Source organism: Scyliorhinus torazame, chromosome 14 (assembly GCF_047496885.1).
Source record: "Scyliorhinus torazame isolate Kashiwa2021f chromosome 14, sScyTor2.1, whole genome shotgun sequence".
Classification (NCBI taxonomy): domain Eukaryota; kingdom Metazoa; phylum Chordata; class Chondrichthyes; order Carcharhiniformes; family Scyliorhinidae; genus Scyliorhinus; species Scyliorhinus torazame.
In genome coordinates, this window is record NC_092720.1 from 205729804 (window position 1) to 205749033 (window position 19230).

Consider the following 19230-nt stretch of genomic DNA (forward strand, 5'->3'; position numbering starts at 1 on the left):
GCGAAGGGGGTGGGGGGGAAGAGGGCGAAGGGGGTGGGGGGGAAGAGGGCGAAGGGGGTGGGGGGGGAAGAGGGCGAAGGGGGTGGGGGGGGGAAGAGGGCGAAGGGGGTGGGGGGGAAAGGGGGGGAAGGGGGTGGGGGGGGAAGAGGGCGAAGGGGGTGGGGGGGAAGAGGGCGAAGGGGGTGGGGGGGGAAGAGGGCGAAGGGGGTGGGGGGGAAGAGGGCGAAGGGGGTGGGGGGGAAGAGGGCGAAGGGGGTGGGGGGGAGAAGAGGGCGAAGGGGGTGGGGGGGGAAGAGGGCGAAGGGGGTGGGGGGGGAAGAGGGCGAAGGGGGTGGGGGGGGAAGAGGGCGAAGGGGGTGGGGGGGAGGAGGGCGAAGGGGGTGGGGGGAAGAGGGCGAAGGGGGTGGGGGGGAAGAGGGCGAAGGGGGTGGGGGGGAAGAGGGCGAAGGGGGTGGGGGGGAAGAGGGCAAAGGGGGTGGGGGGGAAGAGGGCAAAGGGGGTGGGGGGGGAAGAGGGCAAAGGGGGTGGGGGGGAAGAGGGCAAAGGGGGTGGGGGGGAAGAGGGCGGTAGGGGTGGGAGAAAGAGGGCGAAGTGGGTAGGGGGTAGAGAGTGAAGGGGTGGGGGGGTAGAGAGTGAAGGGGTGGGGGGGTAGAGAGTGAAGGGGTGGGGGGGGTAGAGAGTGAAGGGGTGGGGGGGGTAGAGAGTGAAGGGGGTGGGGGAGAGAAGGCGAAGTGGGTAGGGGGTAGAGGGCAAAGGGGGTGGGGGAGAGAGGGCAAAGGGGGTGGGGGAGAGAGGGCAAAGGGGGTGGGGGAGAGAGGGCAAAGGGGGTGGGGGAGAGAGGGCAAAGGGGGTGGGGGAGAGAGGGCAAAGGGGGTGGGGGAGAGAGGGCAAAGGGGGTGGGGGAGAGAGGGCAAAGGGGGTGGGGGAGAGAGGGCAAAGGGGGTGGGGGAGAGAGGGCAAAGGGGGTGGGGGAGAGAGGGCAAAGGGGGTGGGGGAGAGGGCAAAGGGGGGGAGAGTGGGCAAGGGGGGGGAGAGAGGGCAAAGGGGGGGGAGAGAGGGCAAAGGGGGGGGAGAGAGGGCAAAGGAGGGGGAGAGAGGGCAAAGGGGGGGGAGAGGGCAAAGGGGGGGGGAGAGTGGGCAAAGGGGGGGGGAAAGAGGGTGGGGGGGTAGAGAGTGAAGGGGATCGGGGGGGGAAGAGGGCGAAGTGGGTAGGGGGGTTAGAGAGTGAAGTGGGTGGGGGGAGAGAGGGCGAAGGGGTGGAGGGAGAGAGGGCAAAGGGGGTGGAGGGAGAGAGGGCAAAGGGGGTAAGGGGGAGAGAGGGCAAAGGGGGTGGGGGAGAGAGGGCAAAGGGGGTGGGGGAGAGAGGGCAAAGGGGGTGAGAGGGCAAAGGGGGGGGGGAGAGTGGGCAAAGGGGGGGGGAAAGAGGGTGGGGGGGTAGAGAGTGAAGGGGATCGGGGGGGAAGGGGGTGAAGTGGGTAGGTGGGTTAGAGAGTGAAGTGGGTGGGGGGAGAGAGGGCGAAGGGGTGGAGGGAGAGAGGGCAAAGGGGGTGGGGGAGAGAGGGCAAAGGGGGTGTGGAAGAGAGGGCAAAGGGGGTGGGGGAGAGAGGGCAAAGGGGGTGGGGGAGAGAGGGCAAAGGGGGTGGGGGAGAGAGGGCAAAGGGGGTGGGGGAGAGAGGGCAAAGGGGTGGGGGGAGAGTGGGCAAAGGGGGGGGTAAAGAGGGTGGGGGGGTAGAGAGTGAAGGGGATCGGGGGGGAAGAGGGCGAAGTGGGTAGGGGGGTTAGAGAGTGAAGTGGGTGGGGGGAGAGAGGGCGAAGGGGTGGAGGGAGAGAGGGCAAAGGGGGTGGGGGAGAGAGGGCAAAGGGGGTGGGGGAGAGAGGGCAAAGGGGGTGGGGGAGAGAGGGCAAAGGGGGTGGGGGAGAGAGGGCAAAGGGGGTGGGGGAGAGAGGGCAAAGGGGGTGGGGGAGAGAGGGCAAAGGGGTGGGGGAGAGAGGGCAAAGGGGGTGGGGGAGAGAGGGCAAAGGGGGTGGGGGAGAGAGGGCAAAGGGGGTGGGGGAGAGAGGGCAAAGGGGTGGGGGGAGAGTGGGCAAAGGGGGGGGGGGCAAAGGGGGTGGGGGAGAGAGGGCAAAGGGGGTGGGGGAGAGAGGGCAAAGGGGGTGGGGGAGAGAGGGCAAAGGGGGTGGGGGAGAGTGGGCAAAGGGGGTGGGGGAGAGAAGGGGGTGAAGTGGGTAGGTGGGTTAGTGAAGGGGGTGGGGGACATTAATATCGACTCACGCATTTCTAACCGTCACAACAGCAACTTTTACCAGTGTCTTCAAACAGAGAAACTTCAATTTCGCCCCGCACTCTTTCAACCTACCTGAGGGAAGCTCTCTCACCTTTTAGGACAATGTCTGTATGTTTGGGTAACTGAATGAACAATCTCCCATTCAGCCTCTTCCTCAAGACCCCTGATCTGAAAGCTGCCTCCCGACCGCCGGTTTCCACATGAGCAGAGCCTGGTTCCTCGCTGTTCATCCCCGCGCAGCCTCTCGAGGCAAGCCATTAAAATGATTCGCACCTCAGGTATAATCATTGTGCTGTGAAAGGGCGGTTTAATTTTTATGCCCCGGTTCCATTTTCCCAGTCCGTTGCCGTGGTAATTAAAGGCATCTGGTCGGTCAGCCCGGTCGGGGCTGGGAGTCTGCGCACCCGGGGTGGGGAGGGCGGTGAGAGAGAGAGATTGACTGGACCGCCACTGCGCATGCGTCATCCCGGAAGTACTCGCTGCGTTTGCGATTCATGTGAATCGGTCCGATAGTGCGCGCATGCGTGTCAGGGATATTCGCCGCCCGTTTGTTGTGCACGCGCGTGTCGATGGTCGCGGCTGCGCATGCGCCTGTTGGGAGTTGCTTGGTTGGTAGAGAGAGACCGTCTCCCACAGCGGTGTTGAGAGGATGAGATGAGATGTGGGTTGCTGTGTCCCTCAAAGACTGCATGCTGCTGCTGTCACGAAAGCAGTGAGGGCGGGTAGGGAGGGACCTGGTGAGGTGAATGTTGTATAGCAAGCCAGGGAGCTCAGTGCAAGGTAAAAGTATAAAATAGAAAAAAAGAAAATTCTGGAACAGGTCGAGGTAGTGGCGCCTGTGGAGGGAAGGGGGGCAGAGCCCATGTTCCAGGCCAACCAGGGGAAATTTCTGAAGGAGAGAATCTCTCCACTTGGAGAGGCAAGGTTTGATCAGGGATAGTCAACATGGGCCAGTGGTTCAATCCCAGGGCCCCTGGTCACTGTCTGTGTGGAGTTTGCACATTCTCCCCGTGTTTGCGTGGTTTGAAATGCCATAGCATACAAGGCTACCGACCAAGTGCTGGAAAGAGGTGCTTGATGGCCAGCACAGACATGATGGGCCGAAGGGCTACTTTCCGTGCTGTAAAAACTCTAACTTTAATGCCCTTTCTTCAGAACTAATCAAGGGGTGGGTGGGACAAAGACACAGGACGGTCTGTGATAGGGTGGGCGCCGGAGAGATACGGGGCACCATTTAAGAAAAGAAAACAGAGTGCTGTTGTGGGCGGGTTTAACAGCACCGGAAATGACCCCGCTCTCTTATTTTTCGGGCATCGGTGGGGAATCAGGCTGGCCATGCACAGGAGGCATCATCAGTGCCCAGGGTGCCACCCTGCCCTGGGGGCCTCCGATCGCCTGGGAGTCTCCCCCAAGTGCCAGTCCGCCTGGGCCCCTTTTGTGAAGACTCCCGGCTGTGGTCTCTTCGTCGAGGGGTTTCGATCCCGGGCGCTGGTTAGATCCGACGGAGACATATTTAAATGTGCCGAACTGCTCACTTAAATATGCAAATGTAGGTCCTGCCAATTGTGGGCAGGTCTAGGTCATGAGATCGCGAGGCGTGGCGAGCCTCTCGTGTGATTTACCAGCCACGTCGCTTCCCAGGTTTCGCGTGACGCGGCCATTAAATCGCACACATGGAGTGACAGGGCCAAAGGGATAGGGACAAGCAAAGAGCCAAAAGATGTGCTGCTGACTGAAAGCTAAAATAGGGGAGAGAAAAACAAGCAAACCAACTAAGACTAGGAAACAAAATGGGAGCTGAGGTTATGATCTGAAATTGTTGAACTCAATTTTGTGTCTGGAACTGCACCTGGCCTTCCAAATCTAAATCCTGCCGGACTCAACATTGATTACACAGATCTAACAGCAAACATGCAATGATACAGTCTTTATCACAGGGAAATGTCCAAGACTGAGGTGTAATCACACCAAGCTGGCCAGTAAGCCAAAGGATGTGATATCTGGAAGATGTTTCAGACATTGGTTTTGAGGTCGGTTACTCAGGAAGGGAGAGGGAGGTGAAGAGGTTTGTAATTTGAGATCAAAGGACGTGGGCTGCCGAAGGCACGGACGTCAGTAGATGGGGCTAAAGAAGGAGAGTACACAGGCAGCTTGGGTCCATGGATGGAGAGGCTGCTACCGGACTGTAGAGGTTATGAGATGGGGATAAACGATGAAGGAATTTAAACACAAGGCTAAAATGCAGCAGAGTAGTGATGAATGAATGGTTTGCAGCCTGAAGGTAAATATACTGTGGTGTTCCTCAGACATCACCATTAGGATAAGTACCCTTGATAAACAATAATGCTTTGGATTAGGGTTCGTGGAGTTTAATTTCAAAGTTTGCAGCTTATAACTAAACTTAGAAATGTAATAAACAGGAGGATAGTAACAAACTTCAAGAGGACAGAGATTGGTGAAGTGGGCAGATGTGTGAAATTTAACCGTTATTCAGAGTAGTGTGAGGTGTTGCATAGTGGAAGCAAAGAGAGGCTATATAACAAAATGGCACAGTTTCAAAGGAGGTTCAGGATCAAAGAGACTCAGGACTTTCAGATGCTCAAGTCTTGGCAGAGCAAGTTAATGATGTGATAAAAGCAAATGGGACATGGAGATAGCGTAGGAAAATGGCCTTGAAGTAAAAGATCAGCCATGATGTAATTGAATGGCAGAGTGGGCTCGAAGGGCTGAATTGTCTGCTGCTGTTATTTCTTCCGAACCGTGGTTTTATAAGTCAAAACGTAAGTGTAGAAAAACAGGGAAACTATCTCAGCAGTTAGCAGCCAGCTGAAGCATTGTGCCCAATTCTGGGCACCAACATTAGACAGGCTTTGGAGAGGGTGTAGAAGATTTGTACCAGGGAAGGAGGACTTACATGGAGCGACTAAGATTGCTGAAACCGCTCTCTTCGAGCAGAAAAAGCGAAAGGGGAGATTTATTAGAGGTGATCAAACTGTGACGAATGTTGACAGAGTAAGTAGGAAACATCTCACTGACAGGAGGGTCGTTAATCAGAGGGCACAGATCTAACACATTTGTCAAAAGAACCAGGGAGAGTGATGAGGAAATATTTATTTTGCACAGTGATTTGGAACAGGATGGTGGGCAGCTGATTTAATAGTAATTTTCAAAAGGGAATTAGAACTGGAAGGGAGAAGTTTACAGGGCTACAAAGAAGTTCGATAGATAGGTCCTAATGAAGTCTTTGTGGTTAACGATATTTATCAACTGCAAGAACTATGTACATGACCAGTAAAAGGTTCAAGCGAGGAAATGTCTCCATGCTTGTTTGTGCACATGGCTCTGTCCCCGAGGTGTGGGTCATGTGTTCTCTTACATTGTGGGTGACACTGTACTCAATCCCCGTTAACTCTGTGTGTGCCAGAGCAACAGGGTGGTGAAATGGTTAGCACTGCTGCCTCACGGCGCCGAGGTCCCAGGTTCGATCCAGGCTCTGGGTCACTGTCCGTGTGGTGTTTACACATTCACCATGTGTTTGCGTGGGTTTCGCCCCCACAACCCAAAGATGTGCACAGTAGGTGGATTGGCCACACTAAAATTGCCCCTTCATTGGAAAAAATGAATTGGGTACTCTAAAATTGTTTTTCAAACTGTATGTGCCAGCCAGACCGTTATACTTCGGGAAGTTAGACTCATTGGATAGATCTTTCACAGACACCCAACACCCCAAATTACTTTGAAAGCCAATGAGCTGCATTTCAAGTATAGCCAATGTTGTCTTGTAGCCAACACAGAATCCGATTTGTGCACAGCATGGTCCCATAAACAGAAATCTGCTAAACACCAGACAATCCATTTGTCAGGCATGTTGACTCGGGGATAAATGTTGACTATGACACCAGAGGGGAGAACCCCACTTTTTTTTTGAGGTAGTGTCATGGGCTCTTTCACATCCGTCTAAGAGGAGAAACAGGAGTTCGGTTTAACTTCCCATCCGAAGTTCGCCCCTCCTTCAGTGCAGCAGTGGGATTTTTCAGCCTGGACATTGTGCTGAGATTCCTGGACTGAGTGGAATCACCCCCATGACCATCTAGGCTGGATTCTCTGGTCTCCCAGCCACGTGTTTCTCGGCGGCGGGATTCTATATCCCACCGCTTGTCAATGGGATTTCCCATTGTAACCGCCCCAAGCCGCCAGGTAAGCCATGGGCTGCTGACCGGAAAAGTGAATCGCAACAACCGGACAATTCCGGCCTCTATCTCAGAGGCTAAAGTGTCGCCAACTGAGCCGGAGCTGACAAAATGGGGGTGACGTGGAAACGTTTCAGGCTATTGTGGATTTTGACGCGAGGGATCTGCTCCACTCTCCTGTCAAAGGACAGGGTCTAATGAAGTCCGGGTTGAAGAGGACGCAGGGTCCACTTGTTGGAGTGATGATTGAAGTTGAACTCATGTGCTTAGACCTGACGATTAGAAACAATCTTCTCTCAGATTAAAAATTGCCACCATTTTGCAACTCAGAAACCAGCTGTTGGGGTTTCCCCCTCCTGGATGCCCCTGCTTGTTTCCAGTGTGGCTGAGAAAATGGGTGTGCTCACTGCATCCTTAGCTGCGAATTTTGGCAAGAGGGCATCACGGTGCACAGTGGTTAGCAATGCTACCTCGTAGCGCCAGGGTCCCTGGTTCAATTCCGGCTTCGGCTGACTGTGTGGTGTTTGCACGTTCTCCCCGTATCTACGTGGGTTTCCTCCGGGCGCTCCGGTTTCATCCCACAATCCAAAGATGTGCAGGTTAGGTGGATTGGCCAAGCTAAATTGTCCTTGTTGTCCAAAGGTTTTGGTTGGGTTATGGGGATAGGGCAGCGGCGGCGGGGGGGGGGGGGGAGAGTGGGCCTGGCTCGGGAGCTCTTCCAGAGGGTCAGTACAGACACGGTGGGCAGAATGAAAATGAAAATCGCTTATTGTCACAAGTAGGCTTCAAATGAAGTTACTATGAAAAGCCCCTAGTCGCCACATTCCGGCGCCTGTTCAGGGAGGCTGTTACAGGAATCAAACCGTGCTGCTGGCCTACCTTGGTCTGCTTTCAAAGCCAGCGATTTAGCCCTGTGCTAAACAGCCCCTATGGCCTTCTGCACTAGGGATTCTACGATAACATTAGAAATTCATCAAAAAGGGCAGCAAGGTGGCACAGTGGGTTAGCACTGCTGCTTCACGGCGCCGAGGTCCCAGGTTCGATCCCGGCTCTGGGACACTGTCCGTGTGGAGTTTGCACATTCTCCCCATGTTTGCGTGGGTTTCGCCCCCACAACCCAAAAAGATGTGCAGGCTAGGTGGATTGGCCATGCTAAATTAACCCTTAATTGGAAAAGATGAATTGGATACTCTAAATATATATGTTAAAAAAAAGAAATTCATCAAAATATTGCTGGTGTCGTGACTCGTGCCAAGCCTTGTTCACCCACCATCCACTGTGTACTTCCTGGATCCTGCTTTGGCAATGCCTCCATTTTAAAATTCTCAACGTTGGGTTCAAATGCTTGCATGACCTCAGCGCACCCCCCCCCCCCCCCCCCCTCCACCCTGGGCCGCCTCCACGTAAAATCTCTATGCTTGTCTGTTTCTGGCCTTGTGCATATCCCCAATTTCCTATCCCCCGTCACCTAATGTGCTGTGTACAGTTTTGGCTTCCTAATTTAAGAAAGGATGTAATTGGAAGCGGTTCAGAGAGGGTTCGCTCGACTGATCCCTGACATGAAGGGAATCAGGGAGGGGGGTTGGGGGGGGGGGGAATTTCCGGGAATATTTCTTTCCCGTCAATGGAGAACCCCCAATGCCAGGGAAAGGAATTCAATGGGAACGCCCATTGTCAGCGGCAGAACCTGAAGATCCTGCCACCAGCTAATGGCGCGCCGCCAAGAGACACACGGGCCATGGAAAATCCCCCCCCCCCCCCCCACCCACAAATGGAGTTGTATTATGAGAAAAGGATGGGCAGGTTGCACCTGTAATCTGTTGGGAGTTTCAGAAATTGAGAGGTGATCTTATTGAAACGTGAGGGGGTTTGAACAGGTGGATGTTGAAAGGATGGTTCCTGTGTCCGAGACTAGAACAATGGGATACAGTTTAAAAACACAGTGTCTCCTTTTTAAGACGGAGGTGAGGAGGCTTCTTTCCTGTTAGAGGGTCACGGGTGTATGGAACTCACTTCCCCAGACAGCAATGGAGGCAGCGTTGAGTATTTTCTGAAGGCTGAATTAGATAGATCCTTGACCGAGCATGGCGTCACAGGGTTTATGTCATAGAATTTACAGTGCAGTAGGAGGCCATTTGGCCGATCGAGTCTGCACCGGCTCTTGGAAAGAGCACCCTACCCAAGGTCAACACCTCCACCCTATCCCCATAACCCAGTAACCCCACCCAACACTAAGGGCAATTTTGAACACTAAGGGAAATTTATCATGGCCAATCCACCTAACCTGCACATCATTGGACTCTGGGAGGAAACCGGAGCACCCGGAGGAAACCCACGCACACACGGGGAGGATGTGCAGACTCCGCACAGACAATGACCCAAGCCGGAATCAAACCTGGGACCCTGGAGCTGTGAAGCAATTGTGCTATCCACAATGCTACCGTGCTGCCCTAAGTGGGTTTAGTGGGAAGACAGGAAAGCAGAGGCTGCGGACAGATCAGCCATGATCTTATCAAATGGCGGAACAGGTTTGAGGATCCGAAAGACCCACTTCTGCTCCGAATCAGCCCCTTAGCCCTGTCTACTGATGCCCGTGCCTTCAGCCCCAGTCCTGAGTTATAAACCTCCGCACATCCCTCTTCCCTCCTTGGTATCCTTCCTTCAAACCAATATCTTTAACCAAACCTGTGACTTCTGCCTTACTTATCACGACAGTGCCTGCAGCAGTCTAGGTCCTAAGCTCTGGAATTCATCCCTTCTCTTCCTTTAAGACACTCCTTAAACTAAGGTTAGGGTCATCTGCCCTCGTATCTTTTTTTGTTTGATTAAGCTCTTGCTACATGCCTTTTAATGTTAAGACTGCGTTAAAGGCACTACATCACGAGACGTTGCTGAAACAGGCATGTTTGTTTACCACACAAAGCTCAATGGATGTTGGTACAACATGAGATTTTATATTGACAAAATTTATCTCCTCGTATGTGTGCTTCAGTGCATCATTAGTCTAATTCCAAACCTGACACCCAGGATGATAAAATGTCAAAATTGACTGTTCATGCTGCAAGGAGGGGAAGTAATGTGTGCTGAGAGGGGGCTGCCTTGCAAATGAAAGAAGCACTTCAGAAAATGCTGTTCCAATTCAAAATGATAGGAGGAGACCATTCAGCCCTTCCTGCCTGTTTTGGCATTCAATTTAGATCACTGCTGCCCTGAATCTCAACTCCATTTTCCTCCATTGAAGCATTAAGGGAGTGACAAAGGGCGACCGGTTTGTTGGTAAAATTGTAACAAGTTCCTACATTACTACACTTCAAAGGGACTTTGTGACTATTAAAACTTATGGTAAGTCCTATAGCCACAAAAGCTGCTATATAAATTCATGGCTCCTTCAGTCTCGGCCAGCAAAAAAAAAACATTTTTTAAATGACCGACAAATTCTGACACCAATCTTCTTTTCTGTCACGCAGGAAGGAATGGCTCGGCGAGTGACAGTACCTTCCCCTCAGAAGATCTTCGTGGTCTTGTCTGCCTGCACCGTCATCCTCTTTCTCGCGCACTGCCTGTCCAAAATAGCTGAGATAGAGTGGTCAACAGATGGGCTCCAGGCGGACATTACGTTCACCCCCGCCAAGGCTGCCATCGGGAAACCTACCGTCGGCCGGCGCTGTCCACCCGGCTTCTATTCCGGCATAGAGTTGGGGCCTGCTGTGCCACGCCACCACGAGGACCTGGGAGTGCTGGGTGCCTCGGGAAATGCTGTGGTGCTGGACGGCCTCAGCTTCAAAGAGGCAACCGAGAGGGCCGTTGGTTTCCAGAAGCACGGCTTCAACGTCTTCACCAGTGACAGGATCTCTATACACCGTGGCCTGGGAACCGACACCAGAGCTCCAGAGTAAGAGTCTTTCCTGGCAATGGGGAATAAACACACTAGTGGCTGGGCAATCCCAATCAAAGATGAGAATAGGTCATGTGGCAGCTGAGCATGTAGCAACTGTCAATTGTATTTTTTTTTTTTTTTAATATTTTTATTCTCCTTTATCACATTTTCTCCCAAATTTACACCCAGCAATAAACAATAATCTAACGAATGCAATGTTAATTCCCACATCAGCAACAACAATCCCATACTCCCACCAAACCCCGAAACATTATCCCGCATGTTAATATAAACAAATAACAAAAAGGAATCAGGAATCACCCATAGTCACCATTAACACATACAGTCCCCCTCCCCCAATCCTCCCAGCCCCCAACCTCCCGAATATTCGATGTCATCCAATTCTTGAAAGTGCATAATGAATAACGCCTATGAATTGATGAACCCCTCCATCCTTCCCCTCAGTTCAAATTTGAGTCAATTCCAGCAGGTCCCCCCGCCATGCCAGGGCACAGGCTGGAGAGGTTGATCTCCATCCCAACAGGATCTGCCTTCAGTCGACCAACGAGGTGAAGGCTACAACATCTGCCTCCGCACCCGGTTCCAACCCCGGCTGGTCTGACACCCCGAATATGGCCTCCCGGGGGCCCGGGTCCAGTTTCACAAGCACCACTTTAGAGATTACCCTAAAAACCTCCTTCCAGTAAACCTCTAGCTTTGGACCGGGCCAAAACATACGAACATGATTTGCGGGTCCCCCCCCCCCACAACATTCACACACATCTACCCCCTCAAAGCCGCATACCACCTTCAGCCCAAATCTCGCGCACGAGGTGGAGGCGTTCACCCTCCGGAGCACCTCACACCAGAACCCCTCCATACCCTCTCCCAACTCTTCCTCCCACTTTGCCTTGATCCCTTCCAGCGGTGCCTTCTCCTCTTCCAAAATAGCCCCGTAAACCGCCGACACTACCCCTTTCTCCACTCCCCCTGTCGTCAGCACCTCCTCCAAGCACCATAGGCCAAGTGCGGGCAACTGGGACTAGCTTAAAACTGGGCGGCATGGACTGGTTGGGCCGAAGGGCCTGTTTCCATGCTGTAAACTTCTATGATTCTATGATCCTCCAGCAATGTGGAAGCCACCTCTACTGGGAAGCTCTGTATCTCCTTTTTGGCAAAGTCTCGAACCTGCATGTATCTAAATATTTCCCCCTGCTCCAGCCCATACTTCGCTCCCAGCTCCTTCAATCCTGCAAACTGACCCCCAAGAAACAAATCTTTTAGTGTCCTAATTCCTTTCTCCTCCCATCTCCGAAAACTTCCCTGGCTCAAATCTATGGTTCCCCCAAATTGGCATTTCTCTTGACCCTGCTCCCAACCCGAAGTGCTAACAATTGTATTTATATAGTGGTTTGAAAACATCTCCAAAGCACTTCACAGAAGGGTTATCAAACAAAATGTGACACCGTGTCACATTAAGAGCTGTCATAAGCTTGATCAGAAGTGAGTTTTGAGGAGCATCTTCAAGGAGAAGCGAGAGATTTTGGGAGAGAATTCCAGAGGAGAATTTCAAGATGGCACCGGAGCGAGGTGACTTCTTGCAAGCTGTGCCCAGCAGACCCTCTAATTCTATCTTTTACTCTCGTTCTATGCTTCTAAAATTTCATTCTAACTCTTTTACATTTTATTCTGCAGTCTCTCCTTCCTTCCCTATGTACGGTATGCATTGTTTGTACAGAATGCAAGAAACAATACTTTTCACTGTATACTAACACATGTGACAATAATAAAGCAAATCAGAGCTTAGACCCTCGATAGCCAAGGGGGATCCAGAGGCCAGAATTCCCAATCCCATGGCTACTATTTAAAAGAAGAGCAGGGGTGGTCTGCCTGATGTGTTATGTTCCAGGGAGTCAGTTGATGTGGGATATAACTGGAGCCAATATTTACGCATGTTTGTAAACATTTATTTACACAGCCTCGGATTACAAGCAAGCACCTCCAAACCTCACAGTCATAGTTTTAAGTCAATGTCAATATTGTTAGGGGTTCAAATGAGTCCACACCATCACTCACCTACAAGTACACACGATTAGTACGCAATTAACATATTCCCTTCCCACTCAGTAAAAATTCGACTTCATATGTAAAACCAAAATCTCAAATCAAATTAAAATCAACAACCTTCATTTCCTCAAAGACACCTAATAATTTCTTCGCACATGCATTTCTTTTTGTAAAACACACAGTCGATTACTTGCATTTAATTTTAGAGATTTCCTTTCTCTCCAGCCTTTGTTTCAAGTTGGCAAGGTCAGCCTGTCACCTTTTCTCACTCACCTTTTTTTCATAGAATGTGCATTACCTCACAATGAACGATTATCTGAATATTCTATTTTCGGTATGTTCCTTGTAGAGAATCTCACTGAAACGTTCAACAAATAGAATCCCATATCGACAGCCCCCACAAGGATTTCTGCAGCCAAAGTGCTTTTAACAACCCTTTATATCTTCTTAACTTTCCAAACCAAAGGAAACCCATTTTCACCCAGTTGAATGTTATGAAACCAGCTGTAGGGGGACACCCATCAAGAAGATTAGTGTGTGAAGCATCATTAAAGATGACTAGTTTCATGTTTTTTTGGGTCACCTAAAGACAGGACTGCAAGTACATATTTCTCTAGGTTTAATTTTTGAAAATATCTTACTCGCAACAAAATTTTGAATTTGGGAAGTTTGAACGCAGTTGTTTTTGCTAAAACAATTCTCTTCATTATACCCAGAAGAAATTGAGGGATCTGCTTTTAGTTGGACACCCCTTAATTTCAGCACAGTAGATCTTACATTAGAAAAAAACACACTCCAAGAGAGCATCATTCGAACCAGCCACGCACAGTTTTCCTACTAAGCCTGTTGCCTCGTTTGTGCAGCAATGGAAACACTTCTCTCAGGAAAAGTGTTGCTCTGCCGAAATGCAGCTTTGATGTCGATCGATCGACACCCTGATGAAATAATAATAATCTTCATTGTCACAAGTAGGCTTACATTAACACTGCAGTGAAGTTACTGTGAAAATCCCCTAGTCGCCACATTCCAGCGCCTGTTCGGGTTCACAGAGGGAGAATTCAGAATGTCCAATTCACCTAAAGCACGTCTTTCGGGACTTGTGGGAGGAAACCGGAGCACCCGGAGGAAACCCACTCAGACACGGGGAGAACGTGTAGACTCTGCACGGACAGTGACCCAAGCCGAGAATTGAACCTGGGATCCTGGCGCTGTGACGCAATAGTGCTAAACACTGCGACCATGCCGCCCATGTATGTGGACCAAAGGGCTAACAGGATTTCCCAGCTACCATTCTAACTGTGGGTTATCCACGCTGCTAACAGCACTTAAAATCAATAATTAATAAACAGGGCTTTATCATTGCTGTTTGTGGGAGCTTGCTGTGCATACATTTGTTGCTGTGTTTGCCCACGTTGCAACAGTCAATAAGCTTCAAAAACGACTTCATTATTGAAAGGTGCTTTTGGATGTCCTGAGGTTGTAAAGGTGCTGTATCAATGCAAAATCCTTCAGTTCATAATTTGGGCAATGTTTTTCATCTTTAGTGCCTCGCAGGTCATGATCAATGTGGATTAAGGCCCCCGCTACACAGCCCCTCAAAATATGTATTCTACTACTCTTTAAAAAAACCACCCCTTTGCACCAGTGTGTTGCCACCTTATTCATGCCACCTGATGCAGCGCCCTCTCCGAATGAGATGTCCAAGATGTATTGGTAATCATAGAATCCCTACAGTGCAGAAGGAGGCCATTCAGCCCATCTTGTCTGCACTGACCCTCCTTAACCTAGGCCCACTTCCCTGCCCTATACCCGCAACCCCTTCTAACCTTTGGACGATTTAGCATGGCCAGTCCACCTAACCTGCACATCTTTGGATTGTGGGAGGAAACCGGAGCACCCCGAGGAAATCCACTTAGACATGGGGGGAAATTGCAAACTCCACATGAACAGTAACTCGAGGCTGGTATCGAACCAGGGTTTCTGGCGCTATGAAGCAGCTAGGGACCAACCTATTGGCTGGTTTCACATAATTAGTTAATCTCGTTACCACTGTCCTACCATGTAGCACATAGATTCTTCATGGCCAGTGTATCTTACCTGGCAGGGGTGAAACCATGATCAAGGAGTTGGTTCCCCAGGACGAGGCTAGCCCATTGCACTTCGGGTGTGCTGACGCCTGCAATGTCCCCAAGTGCGGGATACTCAACTGCAATATTTGTGGTAGTGGGGGACTGTTTTCTTTTCAGGAGCTGGTTTAGCACAGTGGGCTAAACAGCTGACTTGTAATGCAGAACAAGGCCAGCAGCGTGGGTTCAATTCCCGTACCGGTCTCCCCGAACAGGTGCCGGAATGTGGCGACTAGGGGATTTTCACGGTAACTTCATTAAAGCCTGCTTGTGACAATAAGTGATTATTATTATATTATAATGGAGACAGTTTGGCAAGTCACCCTGGGGCCTAACTTGGCAATATCCCTCAAAAAGTGACTTGGGGGAGCGGGCAGTGGGGGTTGGGGTTGTGGGGGTTGGGGTTGGGGGGGGGGGGGGGGGGGGGGTGGCAGCAGAAGCTCCTTTAAGTCCAGACTGCAACAGATAATTTATGCTTCATAATTGATTTGGGCGGCAAGGCAGCACAGTGGTTAGCCCTGCTGCCTCACCGCGCTAGGGACCCGGGTTCAATTCCAGCCTCCACAGTGTGACTGTGTGGAATCTGCACCTCCAGGTGCTCCGGTTTCCCCCCCCCCCCCCTAGTCCAAAGATGCGTGGGTTAGGTGGATTGGCCATGCTATGACATTGCCCCTTAGTGTCCAGGAATGTACATGTTAGGCTATGGGACTATAGGGATAGGGCGGGGTGCTCATTCGAATGGTGGTGCAGACCTGATGGGCCGAATGGCCTCCTTCTGCGCTGTTGGAATTCTATAGTTTTTGTTTCAGATTGCAGCACCCACAGCAATTTGCTTTTATCTGTTTCATTTCTAATCTGATCTGACCCTTCCTAATCAAAGTATATTCCTTCCGCTAAATGCCGTAGAATATATCTGCCCTCGTAGGGAGGCACAGGAATCAATCCAGTGAATTTTTGTTGCACCCGTCTAAGGCAAGGATGGGTGAGGATCCTAAAACTCCTCACAGTAGTCCAGGTGTGACCTCACCAAAGCCCCAAACAATTGTAGCAAAACTACCTTCCTCCCATTCTCTTGTAATAAAGGCCATCATACCATCTGCCTTCGACCAATTACTTGTTTTCTGCATGTTTACTTTCTGTGGTTCATGTACAAGGGCAGCTTTTTCCCTCTGAATACCAACATTTACCAGTCAAATTGAGAAACCGTGATGAAGGGGCCAAAGCCCAAGTTGCAAAAACACTCGTTTTCAGAGCTTGAGGGGGGGAGGGGGAGGGGAAAACCAAGAGAAATCTTCAACGGTGAAACAGACTGGGATCATAGATTCCCTACAGTGCGGAACAGGCCATTTGGCACATCAAATCTGCGCCGACCCTCTGAAAGAGCACCCTACCTAAGCCCACCCCCCCACCCTATACCCCATCCCAACTTTTGGACACTAAAGTTTATCATGGCCAATCCATCTAACCTGCACATTTTTGGACTGCGGGAGAGACCCTGAGCACCCGGAGGACGAAGACATGGGGCGAATGTACAAACTTCACACAGACAGTGAGTCAGCCAAGGTCAGAATCGAACCCGGCTCCTTGGCGCGGTGAGGCAGCAGTACTGACCATTGTACATCGGATGTGCCGAGATAAGATGGAGGAAAAGTAATAACGGAGCTACTGGTGGAGAAAGAGAAATGAGAGACTCACGGTCCAATTCCTTGACCCCTGTTCTCTTTCTTTCCCACCCTCCTCAGGTGCATCACTCAACAGTTTAAGCGTTGCCCTCCCTTGCCACCTACAAGTGTGATCATCGCATTCCACAATGAGGCCTGGTCTACCCTGCTGCGGACTGTGCATAGCGTTCTGTACACGGTCCCCGCCCTACTTCTGAGAGAGGTCATCCTTGTGGACGACGCCAGCACCGAAGGTCAGGTGTTTCTAAGTTATTTAGTATCTGGGTTAACACTTTGAGACTGAACCTGTTCTATCGGAACAAACACCAGCAGTTCTGCAATGTAGTAAATCATTGTGGTAGTCACCACTAGCTGTATTATATGTATTACAGTAAGACACATATACTAGAGGTACATGGGTAAATCCCTGCCTGCTGGCTCCGCCCAGTAGGCAGCGTATAAATGTGTGTGCGCGCTGGTGCTGCAGCCGTTCTGGTAGCAGCTACAGGAGGCACAACATCTTTGCTCAATAAAGCCTCGATTAGTCCACTACTCTCGTCTTTGTGGTAATTGATAGTGCATCAATCATCCCGTGGCCCTTCAAAGAAGAGACATCAGGATTTGACACCCAGCCACGTGTGTGAGATATTGGGGCAGGTGACCAAAAACCTTGGTCAGGGGTAGTAGGTTTTGAGGAGGAAATGCCAGCGATTTAGCCCCAGACAGCTGATGGCGTGGCTGACAGTGATGGAATGATTAAAATCATGGATGCGCGAGAAGCGTTGAATTGGAGGGACTCAGATATCTTAGAGGATGCGGAGATAGGGATTTGAGTGAAAGCACGATAATTATAAGTTTAAGGGGTTGCCATATTGGGGACCACAGGAAATCCTGTGGTGCAGTGGGCAGCATCTCTGCCAAACATGTTGAGTGTCAACCTGCAAAATCCTTCCAAATACATGAATGGCCGGCAGTAAGAGCAGGAGAGCGGCTCAGTGGAAGCGCCCTCACACCTGACTCAGAAGATCTCAGGTTCAAGGCCAGCTCCAGAGACCTGAGCCGCCATTAAGTAAGGTCACTTCAGGTGCAGCACGGTGGCGCAGTGGTTAGCATTGCTGCCTCACGGTGCTGAGGTCCCAGGTTCGATCCTGGCTCTGGGTCACTGTCCGTGTGGAGTTTGCACATTCTCCCCGTGTTTCCCTTACAAGGTGGATTGGCCGCACTAAGTTGCCCCTTAATTGGAAAAAATTAATTGGGTACTCTAAATTTATTAAACCAAAAGTAAGGTCACTCCTCAGGGCAGTGCTGAGGGAGCGCTGCACTCTCAGAGGTGCCACCTTCCGATGAGATGGTAACCCGAAGCCGTGTCTGCCCTCTGAAGTGGACGTAAAGGATCATGTGGCTGCTCCATCATGATGGCACTTTATTATCCCCAGTGTACGGCCCGGTGTTTATCCCTCAACCATCGTTACTGAAAAACAGGTCATTTATCTCATTGATATTTATTGGAGCTTGCCATGCCATGCACCTTGGGCAGCACGGTAGCACAGTGGTTAGCACTGGGTCACTGTCTGCGCGGAGTCTGCACGTTCTCCCCGTGTCTGCGCGGGTTTCCTCTGGGTGCTCCGGTTTCCTCCCACAAATCCCGAAAGACGAGCTTGTTAGGTAATTTGGACATTCTGAATTCTCCCTCTGTGTACCCAAACAGGCGCCGGAATGTGGCGACTAGGGTTTTTCACAGGAACTTCATTGTAATGTTAATGTAAGCCTACTTGTGACAATAAAGATTATTATAAATTGGCTACCGTATTTCCTACTTCACAGCAGCGACTGCATTTCATTGGCTGTGAAGCGGGTTGAGATGTTCTGAGGTTGTGAAAGGCACTACACAAATGCAAGTTCTTCCTTTGTATTGATGACTGACAGACTAGGGTAAGAAAGGCTATTTAACTGGGAGTCGTTTAACTGGGAGTCGCCCAATTGGGTGACGAAGGATCTGGCCGCTCTCTGGTTGGCAAGGGGGGGGGGGTTTCCCGGCGACGATGGGTGAGCAAGGCGGGAGCGGGAGACGTGGGTTGGTCGAGCGCACAACTTGAAACTTCCAGGAGTATGTCCGATCAGTGTTGATGAGCTTGACGCCCACCATGTTCTTGCTTGCAGCCGACTTGAAGGAGCGGTTGGACAGCTACATCAAGAATCTCCCTATGGTTAAGATGGTCAGACAGCCGGTGAGGAAAGGATTGGTTTCTACCAGGTTGCTAGGGAGCTCCATGGCAAGAGGAGAAGTCCTGGCCTTCCTTGACTCGCACTGTGAGTAGAAATGCTTGTGCTTGCCCTCCATTTACCCAGCATTGTTGTTTCCACCCACAATCTTGGCAGGTCTCCCAGCATTCTGGAAACATCTGAATCAGTGCACAGGAGAGCCAAGCACACCAGGGCCTGTATCAGAGTATAATAACATAATAAATAGAGGCAGGAGTAGACCACAGGGCTGCTATTCAATAGGATCATGGCTAATCCACCTTAACTCAACCTTTCCCACCCAACCAACCCCCCGAGCCTCACCCCCCCTCACCCCCATATCTCGCCCCCAACCCCCCATATCTCTTGATTCTCTGAGAGAATCTGTCCACCCCAACCTTCGGTATATCCAGTCACAGAGCACCCACCACCGCCTGGGGTAGAGAATTCCAAACATTCACAACCTTTTGAGTGAAGAAATGTCTCCTCATCTCAGTCCTAATTAAATGATTGATCTCTTATCCTGAGACTGTGACCCCCCCCCTCTCTCCTCTCCATATTCTAGATTCCTCAGCCAGGGGGAAACAATCTCCCTTCATGTCCACCCTGCCGAACCCCTTCAGAATCTGTAGTCCTATATTCCATATATCGTATGTGTAGCCCTCTATTCCATATATTCCATACATTAAGCACCTAGCCCTATGTCCCATATGTGAAACACACAGCCCTATACATCGAGAGAGTGAATTACGGGGAAGGCAGGATACATGTGCTGCAAAGTAC

At 51.0% G+C, this 19230-nt stretch overlaps 2 protein-coding genes and 1 pseudogene across 3 annotated transcripts in view; 2 read left to right on the forward strand and 1 right to left on the reverse strand.

The window, feature by feature from the left end:
* The window catches only part of LOC140390380 (spliceosome RNA helicase DDX39B), a 62483-nt gene extending 59995 nt beyond the window's left edge, over positions 1 to 2488 (reverse strand). Inside the window, exon 1 of one of the 2 annotated variants that reach the window (XM_072475494.1) lies at positions 2377 to 2488. The gene's annotated coding sequence lies outside the window, so the exon portion shown is untranslated. Of the gene's footprint in view, positions 1 to 2357 lie in introns of both variants that reach the window. The other variant, XM_072475493.1, reaches the window with a different exon arrangement.
* A 441-nt stretch (positions 2489 to 2929) lies between these two features.
* Positions 2930 to 19230, forward strand: part of LOC140390379 (polypeptide N-acetylgalactosaminyltransferase 3-like) — a 48950-nt gene continuing 32649 nt past the window's right edge. Inside the window, exons 1-4 of the mRNA XM_072475492.1 lie at positions 2930 to 3065; positions 9943 to 10367; positions 16288 to 16460; positions 18367 to 18516. Coding sequence (XP_072331593.1) covers positions 9949 to 10367; positions 16288 to 16460; positions 18367 to 18516 — 742 coding nt within the window. The 5' untranslated portion in view covers positions 2930 to 3065; positions 9943 to 9948. The remainder of the gene's footprint in view (positions 3066 to 9942; positions 10368 to 16287; positions 16461 to 18366; positions 18517 to 19230) is intronic.
* Positions 14509 to 14663, forward strand: LOC140390902 (U1 spliceosomal RNA; annotated as a pseudogene).